The sequence below is a fragment of the Meriones unguiculatus genome, chromosome 5 (genome assembly GCF_030254825.1).
Source record: "Meriones unguiculatus strain TT.TT164.6M chromosome 5, Bangor_MerUng_6.1, whole genome shotgun sequence".
Lineage (NCBI taxonomy): Eukaryota > Metazoa > Chordata > Mammalia > Rodentia > Muridae > Meriones > Meriones unguiculatus.
In genome coordinates this window covers 774621-797593 of record NC_083353.1, presented here as the reverse complement: position 1 = coordinate 797593, position 22973 = coordinate 774621, and the positions used below count along the sequence as shown (strand labels likewise).

The 22973-nt window shown below is 47.3% G+C and overlaps 1 protein-coding gene across 4 annotated transcripts in view; it reads right to left on the bottom strand.

Moving 5' to 3' along the window:
- Positions 1-2507: 2507 nt before the first annotated feature.
- Exoc6b (exocyst complex component 6B) overlaps positions 2508-22973 on the bottom strand; it is a 436866-nt gene continuing 416400 nt past the window's right edge. For all 4 annotated transcript variants that reach the window (XM_060383428.1, XM_060383429.1, XM_060383432.1 and 1 more), the window contains 2 exons: positions 9153-9265; positions 2508-5705 (listed from right to left, as the gene is read on the bottom strand). In XM_060383428.1, the coding sequence (XP_060239411.1) occupies positions 5579-5705; positions 9153-9265 (240 nt within the window). In that variant the 3' untranslated portion in view covers positions 2508-5578. The remainder of the gene's footprint in view (positions 5706-9152; positions 9266-22973) is intronic.

Genomic DNA, 22973 nt, shown 5'->3' with positions numbered 1-22973 from the left:
AGTTGTCATGGGCGCCCTTCCAGTACCTACAGAAGTGGCTTTCCCAGCAGGCTCACTAGGGAAGGGGGTCACTGGGGAAGTAGGGCCTTCCTCCACCAGCTTAAAAAATAAACACCCCATAGAAGAGAAAGGACAGAGAGCTCTCTACCCAGCTTTACCTGAGCCTGGCAACAGAGAGGGGTGTGTGAGGGAGAACAAGAGGGAGATACAGTTAATTAGCCTTCCAAGCAGAGGTGAGCACTGGAGATGGCGAGACCCATTTACAGGAGGGAATAGACCCATCATTGAGACTAGAGAAAGGGAGGATTGTTCCAGGCCAGGAAAGCGTCTCAATGTTCGGATTCCATTCCCTTTCTGGAGCTCTGGAGGGAGAAAGGTCATGACTTGGGCTGGGAAGGTACACTTAGCAGACTGGGAGGGGGGTTGCTATCTTAGGTCCTGTTCTGGGCCTGCAACCTGTCCCACCCCAAGGGAATGGGCTTCATTCCTCCCTGGAAGCTGGTACGGGCTGTCAAGGGCGGGGGTGCGCTGGGAGAGGCCCCCATTACCATCACAAGGGCTGTCAGACCCCACAATGCGGTGGGGCCCCAAATGCAGGGTAACCCTAACCCTGCAGTGATTGAAACAGATAGAGGGGGAGCTCTCCCACACAATGGCGGTCCTGGCCCCTCTCCTCCTCCTCCTTGCACTTCCTCAAGCGCCTTTGTCTTCTGGTCCCTTGGGCTTGGAGGCTCTCTCTCTCCCCACAAATGCTGCCCATTAACCTCAGAATGAGGCCGCTAGGGGAAGGCCTGGCCTTTTTTCTTCTTGCCTTATCTCCCAGAAGTCCTTCTGGTTCTCCCCTGACTGCTGAGCAAAAAAGATGCCCAGCTGTGAAAAAACACCCTTGGGTTTGAATCAGGCCCACAGGAGCTGCTGGTCCTTCCTGGGTTGGTCATTTGCAGCCGGTGCTCGGAGATGGTAGAAGCTTCCCGGGGTTGAGCAGCCCTAGGAGAGCCCAATGGCCACACCTGGCCCTTTGTCATCTCCCTACGCCCAAAGTGCAGAGTCCTCTGGACCCTTCGTATACACCCCGGTCTGACTGGTGAAACAAAGCTTTTCTGGTCTTTTGGGGTGACCTGGGTTTCTACTGAGGTTCCTGAAAAGTGTGGACACCAGTCTTCAAAGTATGCCAGTACGTGGGGTGACAAGGAGAGAAAGTGATGGCTCAGAACCTCCAATGTTCACTCACACGGACATCTCTAAAGGGATATGGTTATCATTTGTAGTATTTTAGACATGCCTCTCTTACACACTGATAAAAGCCACAAACTTGCTTCCCGAAAGAAAGAAGGATGGGTGGATGAAAGGCCATGTGCGCAGATAAATATGCATACACCACATCCACACCGCATTTCACGAACTCTGGACCTCTGGGTCTCAACTGCATGCTACCAGGGGGAGATACATATTTTGGCACCAAAGTGAAAGCAGAGGGGGGCTCCAGGCAGGACTGAGGGCATGCTTCCTGTGAAGGCTGGCTTTTCTCAGAGCCAGGCAACTGGTGGTCCTGGGTCCTGCCCAGTGCATGAGGTGCGGATTTCCTACCAGCCCTGTGTTGGGCTTGAAGAGGAAGCCAGGGGACAAGGCAGCTATGGACATACGTGAGATGCTCAGCGGACAGGCATGCTGTAACCTGGAGGGGAGGAGGACAAAGCCCACGGCAGTGCATAGCTACATCAGGCCAGGCACTGCAGTCTTCACAGCTCTCACGTTTCACGACATCCCTGTAAAGTCAGGAATTGGCACTCTGTGTGACTAGCGAGCTAGCAATGAACTGTTGAAGGTGATCCAGGTAGTAGGCCACACTGAAGGAACTGAAGCCCAGGTGTTCTGGCAGCAAACCTGGTCCTGTCGCATGGACAGTGCCAGTTACCATGGCTGCATGGTCCTCCAGTGCCTCCCAGCGCCTAACAGCGTAGGGGCAACTTCAAGCTTCAGCGTGGTCTATACCTCAAGCGCTCCTCAGCTGTCCTACAATTAAATCATAAAGCCACACTAATGGGTGCCTTTCAGTCCCTTCTCTACAGTGCCTGCTGTTCAGCTCCTTCTCTGCCAGGCTAGCTTTGCTCTGGATAATCTGTATCACTCCTGCTTGGCTGGAGCCTGTCCCCACAGAGTGGGTAAAAAGCCCACCCCAGTATCCCACATAAGCTAGGCCCTTCAATGTATCTCTCTTGGTGGCTGTGCCAGCGCCAGCCATACATCTTATCTTTTTTTTTTTTCTTTTTCCCCTAGAGCTGAGGACCGAACCCAGGTACTCTACCACTGAGCTAAATCCCCAACCCCCAGCCATACATCTTAACAACACCTGAGGTTACAACATGGCCTCTCCACACCAGGTTCTTGCTAGCTCAGCTCCTTAGTCAGCTCAGTGGGGCCATACTGCCTGTCATCCAGTATTTCTCACAAACACAGACACACTGTGCAAAAGGGATGAGAACAAAAACATCACAAGACAACATGGCGGCTTTTGGAACAGGTATGTAGGCTCTCGTTTAATAGCAGTTCAGAGGACTGTGTACAAGGGAAGGGTATACTCATGCTTTTTCCACACAGGAACCCCCTTATGCAGCTACCTGGAGCAGAGCTGCTTTCCTAGTGAGCATGAGAGAAAAAGGTCCCTTTAGAGGTACAGCTGGATCTCACTGCATTTCTCCCACAAACGTGGAACTGTGCAAAACGAAAAAGCTGTTTCCAACACATCAGGAAGAAGTGACTAAAATGCAGCTGAACGAAAGAGAAGGGATGAAGGGGCAGAGGGAGGAGGGCACATCAAATGCATTCTGAGGGAGGCTTGTTGAAGCCACCCCAAGCCTGCGCTCACAAGTCTAAAGTGGGAAACCCCTGGCCAGTGCCACCCCTGGGCCTGGGGCCTGCTGTGGAGCTAGATGGACTGTTGGGCCTGGTGCACGACAGCGTCACTGGGGGGAGATACTCCTTTTGCTAACAGGGACTCTGGGGTCTTGTGTGCAACTCCTATTCTTCTCTACCTACACCAGTGTTAGCTGGTACTGAGCATCCCCCCCCCCCCATGAATGGTGAAAATAAGTGAGCCATTGCCTAAGCAAGGCTCACAAGCCAGACTGTCTGAAGGATATGGATCTAGCTGGAAGGATGCAGACCTACATGCAGCAGGGTCTCACCCTCCCCCCCCTCCCCGAGACACCTGATCCACCCCACGTGGTCTGCAGGCATCTGAGGTAAGATCACAGAGTCTGAGGCCTAAGGGCACACATACTTGCTCAAGTCCTCAGGGCAAGCTCAGCTTTATGCCTATGGAATGAAAAAAAGAAAAGGAAAGGAAAGAAGTTCCCCCTTCACCAATCCATAACCTCCTTGACATTGTAGGTTCCTGGCTATCACAGCTCAGAAGTAGCATGCTGTCTTTTGTTAGGAAACAGTACAGGCCGATGCAGAGGCAGGAAGAGAAGAGCCAGGTGGCCATTCTCACACACCCTGAGACTGGATGAAATTTCCCTTCAGCAGAACTCTGGTGTGTAAGGTACAGTGGACTTGTTCCTCCACCTGCTCTTCATTCCATCTGTGTCAGTTTCTTCGGGACAGAAGTAGACAGTAGACAAACAGCAAGGTGTAGTGATTAAAAGTGTCCTAAAAAGACAAATGCTGTGACAGCCCGCTGATGGTCTCAGGGCTGACAAGCACTGGTGAAGGGCCTTCCCTTCCTTCTCAGCCAGCAGGACTTCACGTTAGTAGAATCATTTCTTCCCCTTTTCAATAAACCCAGGGCTTAGAGAGACCGCCCTGTCTCCCTTCCCCTAGGCCCCTGCCTGCCTGGGGCTAATCAAGTTTAGGGTGTTCCTGTGTGACTCCTAAACCTTTGGGCCCCTGTGTAGCCAGAGGACAAGACTTGCAGGTTTGTGAAGAGCACCTGGTGGCTGGTTCTCGCTAGTTCTAGGAAGCTGGACCTCTGTATGGTGTTCTCTTCCTGTTGGTGTTCAAGATGGCTACTGCAAGAGTGGAGTGTGTTCAAATGGGGTAGACTGTGGTAAGCTAGGAGATATGGAAGTACTGCTGTCCCAGACGCCCGCAGTAGCTGACAAAGGCAAGGAGAGATGGATTGACCAGTCACTCCACTCATCACTGAAGCTGGAAACACTTTTGTGACATCTTGGTCAGTGTTCTATGATGTAATTAGCCTCTTACCAGCAGTCAAGCTCAGAGCAGAAATCCCTTTGGCCAACTTCGCAGTTAAGCCTTTGCATGGTCTCAGGAGGCTATCTGGCTGCCCCAGGCTCCAGAGATCAGAGATGCGACTCCAGAAAAGCATTTTAGCTGAGGCCAAGGGATGGCTCAGAACATGGGAGCCCTGGGCTTGAGCAAGACAAGCTTTGTCTCTCTGATGTGACTTAGTTGATGACAGCTGGGCCAGAGGCAACAAGCCATTAGCTACAGCTGACCCTGTCTACCACATGGTGACAGATTCATGCCCAGAAATATCTGGTCTTATGGTGGCTGTGCCCACGACTGTAGGGCTTGCGACATTTTTTTTTTTTTCTTTAAAGATGGTAGCCAGAAGGCTGTTGTTAAAACATGACTGCAATCTCAAGAAGTCGTGAGCTCGCTCTACCCATGGTGAAGGCACCCAGCTATTTTCAGGCTTCCGGGGACCTGATCATTTAGAGATGTTGCTGCTGGAGGCGAGTATGAGATTCTCACTCAGGGACCTTCAAAAGCCACTGCTGACCTATGTTCTGAACCAAGTATTATAGTCATGAAAGAATGAACAGAGACAAATGGCCATGGAGCTAGGGTCCTGACCCAACTTGGCTTTCAAGATTCAGAAAAACAACCTCCCCAGTGGGCAGCTTACTTTTCAGTACGGGCCCAAGTGTTTCCTTAGCTTACTATCCTTTCCAAGCCACAAGGCCTAGTCAGACCTACAGTGATGAAACTGCCACCTACGTGATCAGAATAAAACTGTCATCTTGCCACATGCCATACTGTCTCTCTTATCTTTTTTTCCCCAAAGCTGAGGACTGAACCCAGGGCCTTGTGCTTGCTAGGCAAGTGCTCTACCACTGAGCTAACTCCCCAACCCCATGCCACACTCTCATGAGCCAATTATTCAGCCGATGAGGCAGATGGATATTCTAAAAAGAGGCTGGCTTTGGTTTACTACATAGGAATGTCTCCTAGGCTCTTCTATGCACTTAAATGAGAGCCTGAGAGCAAATAGGATACATATTAGCATCCTTTTACTTCTTCATTTCAACTCCCAGGCACCCACTGAATTTGTGGAGCACTGGATAATACGCAGCTTACCATGTTGGCACTGACAGCTTTCCTGGGATAACACAGAAAGTGTGGCAGTAACTTCCTCTAAGCCCTTTGTGTTCTTGCTTATTCCTGTGCCTCTCTTACTATAGGGAAATGTTATGTGAATATATGTACAGGGGTTAATAAAAAAATACATATGCTCTCTTTGAGGAAGAATGCACAAATGCAGGGCCAGCCCAGGGGAGATTCTGGACCATTGGCTATGGATAAGTGGCCTCTATGGGCCCAAGGCCAACATTCAGGAGTGATGGCTGCTGATGAGTCCTCGGAGCTGCTTGGCCACAGTGTCAATCAATTTCTGCTTGTCTCGCTCATTTTTCCGGAACTGTGCAAACATGTTATTCTTGCGGCTAGTGTCTTTCATCCTAAACAGAGAAGGAGAGAAAGAAGGCAAGGTGTTTGAGATAGCACCAACAAAGAATAAGCAGAAAGTAGGATGGATGGCATTTTAACTATTACCCAGAGTGGAAGAGTTAGGACTATTTCTATTTTCCAGCTATCTACTCATTATGGAGCTGTTCTCCAGGCACCTGACTTCAGCTGCCTTTGGTCAAGGGCTAGTTTCAGAAGGTCAGGTCTTTATCTCCATACCTCTCCCACCTGACCCGCCCTTATGTCTTCAGATGAGGACCTTTATGGAAGTCTAAGACAGGTAAGGCTCTGCTGGCTGGCAGACTCCTAAAGATGTCTGGGGTACACTTATTTCACAAGCCTTCTGGGACAGAAGAGATGGGATTTGGAAGGTGAGACAGAAAAATATTGTCTTAAAATTAATTGCAGGAGATCACGAGTCATCCCAGAGCTACTGTGTATCTTTAAGCCCCATTCTAGCTGGTCACTCTTTCTTGCCCCTGAAAAAGTGAAGGGCTGGTCTCTTGATTAGTTTCAGGATTACAGATGAGAAGTAGTACGATGGCCAGGTGGGCATAGAGTGGAGGGAAGCAGGTTCCCAAGGGATGGGCATCCTCTCAGTTAACAAAGCCAGGCTTTCTATGAGAGACAGTCTGAGCTCTCAATGGTCCTATACAATCTCAGATCTCTGTTTTGGTCCTGCTAAAGTTCTGCAGGTGACATTCCTGGAGCAGAAATAATGGAGATGGCTGTATCAGGTGGATGGACTTACCAGGGAGGCAGCATTAAAGAAAGAGCAGACTGACAGCCAAGCCACTGTGACAGAGCCTAGGACTATGCTATTTTTTGTAGAGGGCCTGTAATCCACGGCATCCATTGCTGATGATTTCCTCTGGCCTAGCCTCTGTACCCTGACTCCTAGCCCATGGGTGAGGTGGGTCAGCTGGCACTTTTGTTCTTAGAACTGAACTGGCTCTCTGACCTCCCTGCTCTTGGGGCTGCATGAAGAAAGGTCAGAAGAGGGTCTAAATTACTCCCATGCATATTTCCCAAAGGTCTTTGGCCAATCCAAGGCTTTCTTTCCTCTTGTGGGCAATCTTTTGAAGAGGGACATAGTTGGAGTCTATGGATTACTAGACAGAGCTCATACAAAGGCACAGTGTGTGCTTATCTGTGTTTACATATCCACTGAATGTATACAGTCCATAAGGGCATCTGAGTGGCAAGAAAGCACAGCCATCTTGCTCTCTGACAATGACAGACAAAGCTAACTGTGACTTTTCTCCCTAGGCTCAGAGTCATTCTTTCAGGCTGGAGTTTTTCATCAGCCTGAGCTCCTGCCCACACGTAGGAAGCCTGCTTTAGGCCAGGCAGGAAGGCAGATGACTTGTCTGGGTTGGAAAGAGAGCACACAGCCTGTAAGGCCCTGGTGAGCACAAATTACCACTTTAAACACTAATTGCACAATCATGCTTGTGGAACTGGCACGGTTTAGATTATTATGAAGAACTCCCCTTCATTTTGCTGGACAAGATATAAATCCAAACAACAGGAAAGGGGTAACAGAGAAGCCCTGTCTACATTTGCAGCACATTGGACTTGACTGATGTTATGATTTCCTGTGGCAGTGCCAAAATGGGTTCCCTGTAGCTTAAGGGGAGGACCCTGCACTCTGTAGGGGAAAGAGAAAAGCCAAGAGGCAAGAAGTTCTTGGCCATGGAAACCCTTGGTTGGAACCACGCTCTCGGGTACTTCGAAAGCTGACCGTGGTATGATGGTTTGTACCAAGGAATGAGCAAAATGTAAAGGGGAACCCTCCCCTCGTCTATCTCCTGGAAGTCTAGCATTCTCTTTTCCTTTAGATAGTCCACCTTTCAGTGACGCAGGGACTTTGCTTTTTCCTCGACAGTACTGGCAGTGACCTGGGTCACTAGGAAGATTTGGAAAGAGAGACTGGCAGGTTTGGGTAGCAGCTGCCTTTGGGGAAGAAGAGAGAAGGAATTCCTCTGAGGCTGCAGATGTATATTTCAGTGACTTGGGGAGCCTTTGCCTTCCAGTGTTGGGGATGAAGATTTCAAATTCACTGATGGCTAGGGCTTAGCACACAGCTCTGTTGCATGCTAGGCAAGAATGGCGAGATATTACCAGTTGCCATACCTAAGGGAGAGTAAAGGACCCCAAGAAAAGGGACTGCGCACTGGCTTCTCCCCATTTCTACTGGGTAATGAGGACTCTGGACATGGCTTGCCTCTGATGAGGAATCCTCATGGGAGATATGGTTCTAGACCCTAAAGTCACAGGCCCTGTCCCCAGGAGCTCTTCTGTCAGAGATGAACTGTGGACCCTGAGCCAATAAGAGTACTAAGCATACTAGGAATGGAAGAGATCCTTTCTCTAGTGCTGATGGGAAAAGTCCTTCTGTCACTCCCAGGTCCCAAACTGGTAAACCAAAGGTCTATAAAGAACAGGAAAGGGGAAGTGCTTAGCTAGGTGGCACCGGGTTAGTTTACAAGATTAGTTTGTCAGGGTGGCTGACAAAGAGAGCGAAGACAGGACCAGGATTTTAGTTTAGTTGCTGGCATCACTGAGGAAACCAGAAAGGACTTGCCTCAAACTTATGGAAAATTCCCAAGTAAACAATATATTTATTCTCTAGATAGCCTAGAGAAGAAAGTCACTGGAAAAGAGAACTACCGGAGAAAGTTAACATGAAAGCATCAATTCTTAGCATGTTTCTTGGCTTCAAACTCAGAGCCCAGCCCCCGACTCTTGCCTGTTCTCTGCTTCCCCCTTACACCTGGTACATTCTCTAAACCCCCAGCCCCCAATAAGGAAGATACACCTTGATTCCTATTTTTTTTTTCCCTAAAGCACTATTCTGACCTTCTAGACTCTAGCCCTTGCCTTTCTAGGGTTGGAGCATGCTTGGCTGTCCATACATGTAGACTGTCTATACTGCCTTGATACAGGTGGTATTGTGACTAGTCAGTCCAACTGTGCTTTACAAAGCTCTTGGGTCCTGGTCTCTGGCTTACCAGTCCTCAAGCAGAGCCAGGTTTCAGGGTACACCACTGGCACCTGGGTGACGCGTTGGGTAGATTTGAGAGGTTTGGTGCTGAGTAACCTACTTCAGGGAACCCACATCTTTGAGGAGCTCTGCTCAACACATCACTACATCCCAAGGGCTAGGACACGCTCCTATGCTTATGAGGTTGGCCTGAGCCCAAACTAAGTCACCTTACTATCTTCTCTTGTCTTCCTGAGGTAAAGACACTCTGTCTAGTTAGGCTACAAGGTAATACAGGACTGCCAAGTGTAATGATCAAGATGGCGGAAAGCACCTGCAGTAGCTCCAAGAGCAAGGATGTTTGTCACGGCATGGGAAACAAGAAAATGGCCTTGTATACCACCTCTTCTACCCCTTCCCACCTCCCACACAGAGAACAGGGCTGAGTACTCACTTCTCAAGCAGGGTCAGAGCTGTCACAGGGTTCACCCGGAGGTACTTGCAGTTGGGCTGTCCATAGTCAGCAAGGTATGTGGACCAATCCCACTGAATGAAGAGGTCTAATAGCTGAAAAACACGCAAATCCCAATGCCAATGGTTAACTAAACAGACAAGAGAAACTAAGACCTCAGAAATCCCATTATTCTTTACTACCAGCTAACTCACAAAATGTAGAAATTAACAAGTAATAAAATCAAGAACAGCTGCAGGCCACACTATAACTAAGCAAATGTTAGATGTAGAGTACTTTATACCACAGTCGCAAGTCCATTGCTGAGACCCCATAACAGCAGTGAGCCTCAAAAGCCAGCCTGTGAGAAAGTATCTGGACTGGTCTCAAATGCAAGACCCATGGTAATCACCCACTTATTCATCTGAGGATCCTATCATGAGCCCTCTGCACAACAAACTCTAACTGAGGAACTCAGCAGTCAATAACGAACAAATTAGAGGGGTGCAGCCCAGGGCCTCCATGCATCTTCAGCCACAGTCAGCACTGCTGCTCCCTGTTTTGTAGACTGGCCAATGTCCTTGGCAGCCTTGGTGCTGTTAACCCACTGTCCTAGACAGTTTGGGATCAGGCAGTACATTCATCAAATGTCTATTTAGTTGACTTTCATCTGGGCATTTCCATTGCCATTTTCTTACACGACACTGCCATTTTTGAAGCCTTTAGTCCCACTGCCTCCACTGTTTCCTCATCTTTGCTTTGTCTCATGCTTTTTTAGATGTATAGTATGTATTTTGAACCGTAATGCCGCACAAGCGACACCATGTCCTCCTCTCGGGACCATATCCCGGATAGAGGTTACATGTTTTTCTTCTGCAAAAGTACAACAAAAGTTCTATTGTGTTATTTTTAAAAGTTGACATTTGTTTGCTTGTTTTGTTTTGCTTTGTGCATGTACATGCCAGGCACTGTGTGAAAGTCAGAGGACAGTTTGTGGGATGTGGGCCTCTCCTTCCACCACGAGGGTTCTGTGGCTCGAACTCAGTTTATCCGTCATGGTGGCGAGCACCCTTCCCTTCTGAGTCCTCTAGCTAACCCTTGTTCCATTGTTTTTATGCATCAAGTCAGGCAGACCTTGCAGTGCCAAATTTCTCTTTAGAATAACAGACTTCTTGAGGGAGGTGTTGTTTCAGACCATGTAAACCTCGTTCTCCTCAGCCTGGGCCTGTCATTGCTGAACAGACTTTTCCTGTGACAATATTTACTATGGTATCTGCCCACAGGATGTCCTATTTGCTGCACTCCTTCCCTCGCTATTAATTCCAACTGTTTTGTGAGCAAAAGCACCACTCCTTCTTCCCATTACTTATCTAATCACATATATCAGCGTGACCTTCTGGGTATTTACTATGGCAGGATATAATCCTTACAGTCATTATCTTGTTGTTTTTTGCTCCCGCTATTGCTGTAGTGACTCTTCAGAAATGGGCTCTATATTTTTGATCTACCTCTTTTCTATTTTGAATACTTTTCTTCCTTTCAGTTCTTCCAAGCTCATCTTCTATCTTGCGCTGACTCAGACCTGAAATCATTCTCTTATCTGAGGTGCTCTGGGCTTTCCTAAGTGAGTTGGTATTTAGTGGCCAACATCTACAGAGTACACTTGCCTCTGCTGGGGACGGCTTCCCTGAGGCCTTTTCCGTGGGCAGGGCCAAGTAAAGGGTGCACTGTGCATTTCTGTGCTCAGGGTGTACACGTAGCGAGGCCACAAGACCACACCGAGACCTCCAAGTCCAACGTGACACTACAGAGTCATTCTAGTCTCTTCCTCTTACCCTGACTTATCACTTCTTTTTTTGAAGGAGAAGCCTGGGGGTCATTACAGTAGTTGACGTAGTCCTTCAGTTCTAGCATAAAGTGTTTTCAGAGTTGCTAACACACACCCCTGTCAGCCGGAGACTTACTGGGTAGCACTGAACCAACCTCATGTTGGTAAAACCTCCTCTTTCTACTATGATGTAAAGATACCACAGAGAACAGAGAGTGCCAGAGGCAAAGGTAAGTACACACAGCAATGGGCATGTTGCCAGAAGCCACACCCTGCTTCCAATATGTTTGATTTGTTGACAAGACTTCTACCCACTGATTACTGTAGAAACTGCGCCGAAAGCAAGAATGTCTTTGAGGTAAAAGAAAAACTTGAATGTGTACCTTACATACATCCAAAAGAAGTATTCGTGCTTAAGAGGACAGGGTACAAGATCATAATGATAGCAGATTTTCTGAGATGCCTGTATAATCCCACAAAATTCTAAATATGTGGTGTCTTCTGTAAGTACAGTTTCCTTACATGAGGGAACAGAAGCATTACAACGCTAGGCAGGAGTCCCCTCCTCTCTGTCAGCCTGACCGGAGGAAACCATCATATTGTCATAGAACATTTTCATAATCTACAACCTGCAGGTACTTTTCAGGAGGGAGCATGCAGCCTCAGGGTTCCCAACAGAGCATGTGGCCCAGACAAAGCTTCCTGTCAACAGCTGAGGGCAGGCCAAGAGAAAGGTATAGAGAAACTGCTGAGCAGCAGACTTGACCATGACCCATCTGTGTTTATTGCCAGGATTTCCCCTGACCCCACGCCCTTATACATGCAATTCAAAGAACAGCTTTGGCTTGCCTCTTGAATGACCTCAGAAATGTTTCCTGATACAGACATCTGGGCAAATCTCAAAGGAGGAATGAAGAACTTTAACAAACATAGTGCCAACACTGTAGCAGGCACTCCTGGGAACTACACAGGGAAGATGGCGAGATGCCATGTCTAGTTTGGAACTGAGGCTAGTAAATGAACAGGGGCAGAGTAAGGGACACTAAGATACTTTAAGAGGGTGGCACAGTTCATAAGAAGGGCGTCTAGCCCAAGCCAGGCAGTTGGGGATTGGCAGGGTAAGGAAGGTGGTGCCAGGCAAGGAAGTTGACAAGGCTGTCTCTGAAGAGTACTTTGGAAATACTTAAGAGAAAGAAAGCAAGGGACAAAGAGCCTTGATGTGATAAGTTATGGCCACTGAGTTTCAGCTGATAGCCTCTTTGCTTGTTTTTATCAAGAATGTTCCCTGCTATTGTCTAGGGCAGAAGATGGAAAACTAATCACTACCTGTTTTTTATTTTTATTTTTTTTTAAACAAAGATTTATTGGAACAGAGCTATGTTCACTGGCTAACATCTTATCTATGTCTGATTTTGTGTAGTATTAGTTGAGGCCAGTAGCAGCTATGACAAATACTACCACATGCCAGGGAAGCCTAAAGCTGCACTCTTGGACTTTTCAGGGAAGCTTAAATACAGGTCAAGAAGGGCTGTGTGTGTGTATGTGTGTGTGTGTGTGTGTGGTGTGTGTGTGTGTGTGTGTGTGTGTGTGTGTGTGGTGTGTGTGTGTGTGTGTGTGTGTGTTGTCTCAAGATGTGAGAACCTTCCTATCTATTAAATTAAAGAAAGGAAAATAAGAAGACAAAGCACGTAATCAAAGTGGGTGGAAAAAAGTTCATTATTGTAACAACTGGCACCAGAATTCCCTTAGGAGAGAGAAGTGCTTGAACAGTGCTTGAGGGAAGTGCTTCTCTGCTTGGGTGAGCCCTCAAGATGCTGAGGAAGAGAAATTTGTGCTGTTGGTTTAAGAGGTAGACTTGGACAAGAGGTGATTTAACCAACATGTGTGAGAAAGGCTAAGAAAAAAAACCCTCTAACTGTTCTATGGCCTGGACAACTATGCATGTGAGCAAGCCAGCCCCATGGGCATGGCAGCAGGAGAGCTGACTCTGCCTCCTGATGATGGAGGCATTAGGCATCATCAGGAGAGCTTGCCTTGGTGGTGTGGATAAGGGAAAGCCAACTCAGCTACCACCCAGGCCCAGATCCAGGGCTCTGAATTGGCCCACCCCAAAATCTGTATCATCTTCAAATGGTTGGGGTATGCGAAAAGGCCAGTCCTGCTGTTCCAAAGCTGCAGGATCTCCATGGCACAGAACTACAGATAAGCGGGACGAGTCCCAGTGAGGATCCAATATTGATGGTGTCACAGAAGCCAGAGATAATGAACCAGATTAATGACTCATTGCAATGATCATTTGCAAGTGAAGATGTGTGGACAGAGGGCTATACTGTGGGACACACTGTGACACACTACAGCTTTTATGATGAGATCCTTTCGGTCTGTTGTTTTGTTTTGTTTTTGTATGTTTTATTTGGGTGGGAGGAGGCTGCGAGGGGGAAGGGTGGATATGAGGGGAGTTAAGGGGACTTGTGCGCGCGCACACACACACACACACACACACACACACACACACACGGTATCTTTTATAAATGGAATCAACTTGGAACGGCCTCACTCCCAAGCCTGCTCTCCCCCGCTGGCCTTTCGTGGCTCCGGCAGGAGCCGGCTGACATTATCTGGAGGGAAGCCCCCCGTGTATATAGCAGCAGGAGTTCAGGCTGCCATCCCCAGGGGAGACCAGGCGCCAGGGCAGGCTTTCTCAAGCTCCCCCTGACACAGACGGTGAAATGTCCATACAACTTAGCACTACATTCATCCCCAGGCAGCTCACAGCAGTGCACAGCATACCTAGTGTGTCAGTGTTTACAATATCTTGGCTAAGTGGCCCAATTTTTCCCCAAGACTCTTCAGCAGTGCGTGCACACCTGTGGCACATGTACATGCATGTGGGAGGGTAGAGGAAGGGAAGGAAAAGCCCTTTGATGCTCTGTTTTTGTTCACTGAATTCTCATAGACAAGGGCAAGGCTCTGAGGCAGATCAGTGGACAAAGGCAGGCAGGCTCACACAGAGTGATGTCTTTGGAATTATCTTGTTTGTGGGACAAATAGTCTCTTCCCCTGTCACGATAGTTGTCCTTCATTTTCTATAAGAATCTTTTTCTAAAACTATGCTCAAGCCAGAAATGGTCACAACATCATTTCTCTGAATTGCCCTCTGAGAATTTTGTCTGTCACGTTTAGAATACTCAGGATGCCCGCCATCTGCTCCACATTGCTGGTCTGTGGTTAGTCAACATCCTCTAGACCGCTTGCACTCCTCTGCTGGCTTTAGACATTGTCCCACAGCTTCTGACTCTAATGTAAAGGCAGAGTATCAGCACTGTCACCCTGCACCTCTCTACTGCAAGTACCCTTGCTGCTGAGGTCTCTTCTAGAACCTACTTTCGCTGATGATGAAGAGCCAGACTCTTCCAGCTCTAAGATTCTAAAACTAATAATAAGCCCCTGTAGGAAACCAGTGGCTGGGATAGTGCCGTTTTCATATTTAGCAGGAAAGAGGCGTGTGAGGAACTGCCAAGAAGCATGCCATTCCTTGTCTTCCTCTCCTTCAGGAAGGGAGGGACTGAGGCCCAGTAGCTCTGATAGAGCACCATGACCTGGCTACACCACAGTCCAAGCCCTCACTTTGTTTAGGGTTTCTGTCTACAGAATACAATTTAAACAGCTGGTACAGAACTGACATATTGAAGAACACTATATATATATATCTGAAGATGAACACAAAGCATCCCTCCTCTGAAGTAAGAAGTGATGGTTACATTCACAACTTCAGAATCCTTAGGACTGAGCCAGTCTTCAAAGGCTTTCCTAAGGAACAGAAGGCTGAGCTGGCATGACAGGATAAGCTCTGCTTTGATGGCTACCTTCTTTGACTATATTGCTTCTGAAATTCGTCAAGGAGCAACAGTGCCAGCACCTGAGCTGGGTAGATAGAGGGCAGGAGAAAAAAGAAGCTTGGATGAGGAGAGCTTCAAATCACTTGTTCTGCAAGTCTGAGGAGGAGCAATCTCTCCTTTAGTCTGCGTGCATGAGCTGAACCTATCTTCTTATGTGGCCGGAGAAGCACAAGTCTGAAGGTACGGGGTCCTACCCAGCATTTTCTTTGCGCGTTTATTATCTCCTCATCGGAGCATGGTCTGTTATGGGGGTTCAGCAACTCATTATGTGTTTTGATTCATAAATTAGATGAATTTTTGTTAAAACCTGTTCCTCGTTATCAAATTAGGATCTGAAAAGAGGTATGGTAAGTGAAAGCACACTTAGATGTCACTTTGCTATGACAATTGTCAGCATGGCCACCACAGAGGTGTCATTATTAATCAAAGGTTCCACCACCCTCTGTGGAACCTCACAGGAACAGGAACCCCTTTGACTTTTGCTTCAATGTAACAGAAAACCAAGCCCTTGGCTCTCACCCATGTGACAGCTCCCTTTTCCCATCCTGTCAATGCCCTGTGGACCAGAGCCATCTGGACACTCTACAAATTAGCATTTGTCACATGACTTGTTCTCGGGAACTGAGTTCTGTCAAGGAAGGACTTTAGCAGGTGCCAGGCCATCAGTTTAGACAGTTAAGGACGAGCAGTCTGTACTTTTACCTGTGATCTCTCCCCTGTCTGCAAGTATGTCACCACGAAGTACAGATACTAAAAATGGCCACTTTATTCTGGCAAGTCCCTTTGTCCAGTCCTTCCCATATTGCGACGGCCCTGACTTGAAGATGCCACCCTTAGCTGCGTTTCTGCATTACTTTTTCAGCTCCTGTCACCACAAAACACTGAATTGGAAGCGGAGGGTGTCCAGCGGCCAGGAAGCCTTCAGTTATGCTGAAAAGCTGTTCTGAGGCCATCCCTCCGCCTCGGTGCTGCAGTCAGCTCAGGCCTCTGGTGCTTTCTCGCTCATGCGCTCTTGGTCCTGTTACTAGCCTCTTGAAAGTAGAAATAACTCGGCTTGGTGGAGTGCTCCACAGAGCCTGGCATCTGGAAAGTTCGGCCAGCATCAGCAAAGATGACAGTAGACAATGAGGATGGAAGACATTTCTCTTCACATACCTTACTTATGCTGCTTCCGATTATTTTCCTTTCTCCTGTCCAAATCCTTCACACTTTGAAGAGATCTTGAAAAACCTTCCAGTCTCTGGCTCCCATTTCATTTGCTGGTATGATAGCCTATCTGAAGTTACTAGCTACCTCTGGGTCTGGTAGCCTTAAGAAGATTATAAATACCTCATATCAATATGTTTTCCTCTGCCTCTACCTGTACATAGCTCTAGACCCATGGTAGTCTAGGACCGTGTACGTGCTTGTGGTATGTGTGTGTGTGTGTGTGTGTGTATGTGTGTGTATGTGTGTGGTGGGGGTAGGGGTGGAAAGGGAGTTTTTCTACGTTCTGACCCAAGAGAGGTACAAAGCATAATACCAAGGGGATTTCATAGCTACAGGATGTGCCCTTTTGGGCGCTTTGTACTTTTGACTTCCTTTACTGCCTGCAAAGCCAAATGATGAAAGTCTATCTTCTCTGTATACCTGCCAATGAGCAAGGAATCCTAGATGCTAACTCAAGATAAATACTTACTATGCTGGCTAGTTTTATGTCAACTTGGTGCGAGCTGTCGTCATTTGAGAGGAGGGAACGTCAACCGAGAGAACGCCTCCATAAGATCCAGCTGTAGCGCATTTCCTTGACTAGTGACTGATGTGGGAGCACTCATCCCACATCATTTGTGGGTGGTCCCATCCCTGGGCTTGTGGTCCTGGTTCTATAAGAAAGTAGACTGAGCAAGCCATGAGGAGCAAGCCAATAAACAGCTCCCCCCCCCCCCCCATGGCCTCTGCATCATCTTGTGCTTCCAGGTTCCTGTCCTGTCTGACTTCCTGTCCTGGCTTCCTTTGATGATGGACTATGATGTGGAAGTATAAGCCAAAGAAGCCCTTTCCTCCCTTACTTCCTTTTGGTCATAGTGTGTCATCACAGCAACAGAAACTCTAATACGTTTGCCAAGGACAATCTGCTGGACAATAATCTAGTCCAGATCTGGGAGCACCCATTACTCATAACTTGCAAGTTAGGCCTGGGGTGCAGCAAAAGGATCACCATGTAGATTAGTTCTGACCTAGCAGCTCTGGACTTCCAGGCACTGGGTTTATGATAAACCAGAGTTGTCTACACACCTGTATTCTTTTTTCTTTAGGCTGTTCAGGGTCAGCCATTGTATACCCTTAACCCTGGTATTAAAAATGGCCTCTATATATTTCTTAGAATTGGCCAAGTGCTATGTCTGCATTGAGCTGAACACCGTAACGCCTTACAATGGAAGCAATGCCACACAAGACTGTGTGTATACACGGTCCTCAGCTCTTTCTGATGCCAGCACAACCTCTAGCCATCCTTCTCTTTTGGCTAGCTCACAGATACTTTTTCACTGCTCAGCTGTGAGCAATTTGAGGGCATGTCCAGTTTTGCCTTTGCACGCTAGCTCTGTGGTAGGGAGCGAAGGAGCCCACTGAAGGCTGCTGACTGGGGACTGAGAGCACCACAGGAGGCTAGCGTCCTGGTCCAGCTCTGAGTGCCTGTTAGCAAACATCTTTCACCTCTGGTGCTACCCATGGTTTTTTGAGGTTAGTTCTGGAATCTGGCTCATGTAGCACTGGTCTCCAGTCTCTGGCAATGTTTCTTCATCTCCAACAGACGAAGAATGGGTGGAAAGGCTCGGCCACAGGAGATTGGACTGTTTACAGTGGGCCAGGCCAAGATTAGTATGAGCACAACATATGCCAGGTTCACTGGAAGTTACATTTCCCTTTTGTTTACACATTGTGGAGGAGAAGACCAGAGGGGTGGGGGGAGCAGGTGACCTCTTGTTAACCTCGCTGTCTGCTAGAGGCTGCTGCCCTCACCTCTGAATGAACTTTCAGATTATCTCACACAAGATTCACCTTGCGCTGAACTTGTACGCCTGCTCTGAAGTCCCCAGTCACGTAGCTGTGATTAAACATAACAGAGTGGCCATAAATTTACAGAAGTATTATTGTGGCTTGCTTTCCTTTCTTCTTTGGGAGAGGAAGAGAGCAATGGGTTGGGAGCAGTGGGGGAGTTAAAAGAAGGAAGTCCACAGTCAAACAAACAGTTCCTTTCTGCAGTTCTGAACAAAGAAGGAAACGGGCATAGGTGTCTCAGAAAGAAAGGGAGAAACTTTTTCAGAGACATCAGAGCTCTAGGGGGCTGCAGAACCCCACACTTGGGGCAGAGCTGTGCGGCTCGAGGTTCTACTCTAGACAACCTCGAAGTTCACAGGTGACACACAAGTTGGTCTGTCCTGAAGGGACCTTTGAGAGAGAGAGAAAGGAATACTTTCCCTTGGGCTTGCTACAGGGCTTGGGCAAATGACAGGGGAAGAGAGGGACAGGAGGCTGCAAGGCTTTTTTCTCTTTCCCTTTAAGCTGCTCTGAAAGATGATGAAGCCCAACATCTGGGATGTTTCAGCAGAGATGGGACCATGTTCTAGAGGAAACACTGAAGGCTGGCCAGATAACCCAAGAACACTTATTCCTGTGATTCACTGAATTATGCTTCGTGAAGGGGAAAAAAAAGGTACCTCACTGAAAGTTTGTTCAATTCTCTAGGATTCCAAAGCCAAAAGACTTACAACAGGCCTGTATTGTCCATGAGACAATGACACTTCTATACCCAGAAATGGCCAGGGACTGATCTATTTGATCTGAAAGAATTGTAAAAAGTGGTCAGGAAGCCCAGACTGAGGTGATAGGCACTGGCCAGCAAAGCCACCTTTGGAATGAGATGTCCTGTCTCTGGTTACTTCCATGGCCGTGACAGGCTGTCAAAGAAGCTCACTGTTTCTACAGCTGGCGACAGTGTCCCACAGAGCCCAGGCAGGGTCTGTCTACATGAGGAAGGCAACCAGCGGCTGGCCTTAGAGCTGCCTCTTGGTGAGACTTTTTGCTGCTGGGAAGATCCAGAAGTCTGCCATAGGAGCCCACAGGAGTCAGACACAGGCCTAGGGAGGGTTCAGGCACTGTCTGATATACAGAGCTGTGGCAGGCAGCAAGATGGCCATGGTGGCAGGGGATGTGGCAGAGGTAGCTTTAGATTGAGTGCAGGAGTTCTGAGGTCAAGCTCTGTTCTGAGGAAACTGTGAAGGCAGAGTCAGGGATGTGAGAAACATGGAGAGACTGAGAGCAAGCAGGGCGCTGCAATGAAGGGAACAGCCAACTATTCACACAAGCACATTGTTGTGGTCTGTGCAGCAGCTGGACACCAGCAGGCACACACAAGGCAGAAAAGCCGGCTAGCACCGAAGACAGCTAGGAGAGAAGACTTTGGGCGGAAACATGGAAGCAAAAGCTCAGTAGCACTGATGTTTGTTTAGAGCCAAAGTGGACCAGGTACGATATCATTACAGTAGAGTACTGGGTGTCAGCAGTACAGCCACATGTATTTAAACCGGAGACAGACACTGTCATTGTGCTTGTTTACGTGTAAGGTGACTGAGCACCAGTAACTTCAGCAAATGCTGAGAACCACACTGCTAGTAAGCAGAAGTGAGAATCTGACCCGGATATATTCGATTTGAGGCATATGTAAATCCAAGAGTGGAATTCTGAAGACAGAATTAAGGATGCACAAGAGTTCATGTCAGCTAGACTGAGCAAGTTTCCCGCACCGCTCTTTAGAGCCAGCTGAAGGCCTCACCTCCTCTAGGAATCCAGAACCCCCACGCTCGGTGTCCAGACTCCACCTGCATTCCCTGTGTGTGTGTCTGTAGAAAATACTGTTATACAGGTTCCCAGTGCTCTTTTTGCTCCTCACAGCTGATGAGGCTGGTAAGCTAGATGTCCATGTGAAGAGAAACCTGAGTGTCTTGTGTTCGTAGCCCCCAGAAGAAATGTCAGTTCTTTGAGGCCCAAGCCTCAAATTGTGGGACCTCTATATATTGTGTCTAAACCTCTTGAAACTATCAAAAAACCCTTGATACTCTACTGTGGTTTTTTTTTTCTTCTTTTACTAAAATTATTAGTTTGTGTGTGTGTGTGTGTGTGTGTGTGCACTTCTATAAAAAAGTATGTGCTTTAAAAAATTAGAAAACATTTTCACACAAAAGCATAATGGAAAATGATCACTCATAACTTCATCTCCAGGGGATAATAAATGTCAACAACTTCATGTCTAGCTTTTAAGATTTTTTTCTCTTACCCAAATAGAGTAACTTGCACATGCTGTCAACAGCTGACTTTCTGAACACAACCTTTCACACGCAGGCAGACAATGCGGCATGGGTGCCTTTCACACATGTGAAGATTCACTTTCTTCATTTTAAAAGATTCGGGGCATTGGCCTTAACAGCTATCTATCTAAACTGAATGCGTCCCGAGTCATTTTCTACATTACCCAGTGCCTTGACAGAAACACGTAAAATATATCATTTTGTATTTCCATCAAAAACGACAATATGAATGGGTAGAAACAGGAAGGCCCCAAACTGATTGGTCTGTCAGTCTAGCCAATTAGCGACCTTCAGGTTCAGTAAGAGACCCTGTTTAAAAAGCTAAGGTGGAGAAGGGATCCCAAAAGACAATATTCTGGCTCAACTGCATGCTTCGCGCACACACACACACACACACACGTAGAGGAAATGGCAGTATATGACAATGGGTAAATGGCTCTCGACACCTGAGGGCGACCCTGGCTTCTCCACTAATTAACCTCACGACTTTGCGCAAGTTCTTTACGCTTTCTTCCACACTCCCTCCCTCCCTGGAACTTGCTGCCCTACTTCAGTCTCCTGAGTGTGGAACAGCACACCCTGAGATGTGTCGTACATCCCTGTGATCCAGCGTCATCCCCACAGGAGGGGGACAGTCGGCGGTGCACACCGAGTGCTCAGGCAGGCACGTGAACAGTGCCTCTTACACAGCTGTGCTGGACAAATGCCAGCAACAGTGATGACTGTTCATAGTGTACATTCCTAAGAACAGGATTTGATGTCACAGGTCTGGATCTCCGTTGACTGCTATCCCTCAAGAATGGCTATTAATTTATATTCCCATTAGCAGCTACTGTGGGTGTTTTGGAACAGAAATACTCCCCGAAGAACCCATTTCTGTTAGAAATAGGGGTAAACTCAGAAAAGCTTTAGGTGTATAATCTTAATAATCTTGCTTTACCACAACTCCTGTGCTTCCTTCTCCTATTCCTAAATCATATAAATGTAAATAAAAGTCATAAGAACAAATTGGAAGTACCTGACACACACTGGAAAGAAAGTGCCAGCCTGCTGTAGTTAAGACAGTGCTTCATGGCTTGCAAAATGTTTTCAAATATCCTCACCTTTTAGGAGGAATATCACCTAATTATTTGCTTTGAAACTTCCTATTTTGAATGGTACCCTAAGGGATGGCTAGGCTACAACGTAACCAAAGATGTTTATATTGATCGCTTTTCGCTCCCATGCTGTACAGCCTCAACTAGCCTCAAGGTCACTCTACAGCCCAAGATGAACTAAATTCTCCACTGTCCTGCCTCAGTTTCCTGAGTGCTGAGATTACAGGGGTGTGTTATTACCCAATAAAACAGCAAACCTCATCCCAATTCCTTTGTAGTTCCTTAGACTCAGCTCCATGCTGAGAATGGAATTGGCCCTGGGGGGGACAGAGAGCTTTCTTAGACTCTGCAGCTCACCACCTCCCCCACACATCTTATCATTGCCTGCAGCTCTTCCTTGGCACCTCTCAGTGGCCAAGACTAGTAGCCTTTATTTCATCATCAGACAATAAGAACAACCATTTTCTGTGGCCTTGCAGCCACAGATTTTCCTCTCCTCTTTCTAGAAACTCTTACCAAATGAGCAGAGAGGCTGCGGGTTACAGAAACACTTGTTGTTGAGGGCCTTGAAATAGGTTTGATTACCTAACTTTGCTCCCTCCATCATGAGCATTAACAAATAGAGTAAATTATGGCTTGTCACTCTAAATAAAACCTTCTGGTTTCAAAATTTCAGGTTTCTAGGGAAGAAAAGTCTGGTATTCTCAGACTTCCCTAAAATTCTCTTAGGTTTCTCCCTTGCTATCAGGAAACATGAGTGTTTTCCCATATTAAAAACTAACTGTGTTTTCACCAAAGGCCCTGGGCTTGCACACAGAAGAAAAGGATGCAGTGCTCATGTCAATAATGAACTATAGCTGTAGTTCTACTTGCTGTGGCACCCGAAGACATAGGCCTACACTGAGAATCAGTGTTCTAACCTGTGTCCATAGTCTTATGGCCAAGTAAGAGCTTTGAAAGTATGATGGTAAACAGTTGACAGTTTTACTTGCTGTATTAATGAGGGTTCTCTGATAGAATGTGTGTGTGTGTGTGTGTCTATTTATTAGCATGGCTTACAAGCTATGGTCCAGCTAGTCCAACAAGGGCTGTTTACCAACAGGAAGTCCAAGAATTCAGTGCCTAAGGTAGGTCTCAGCTGGTCTTCAGAATATGGAAGAAATAGACTCTCATGCCAGTGAATGAATGAACCTGCTAGCAAGATGGAGGACACACAGACAAAGAACATGAGCTTCCTTCTTCTATGTCCTTTAGGCTGCCATCAGAAGGTGTGCCTCAGATTTAAGTTAGCTATTCCTACCTCTAAAGGTCTGGATTTAGGGTGGGTCATCCCACTTCAAATGACTTAACTAAGACAAATCCCTCACAGGTGTAAACAGCCACTTAGGTTTCAGTTAATTCCATACGTAGCCAAGCTGATAACCAAGAATAGTCATGACACTTGCCAAGACAAGCTCTCTAGTTTAAATATATATATAATTTAACTTTGGTCTTCAGCGATTACATACTAAGATGATTGTGAAGTCAAGGATGATCTGAAACTTGTGATCTCCTGTCTCCACCACCTAAGCGCTGGGCTAATGGCCCTGTGCTGCCAGGCGCAGTTTATGCAGCGTTGGTGATGGGCCAGGGCTTTGCGCATGCTGGTCAAGTGC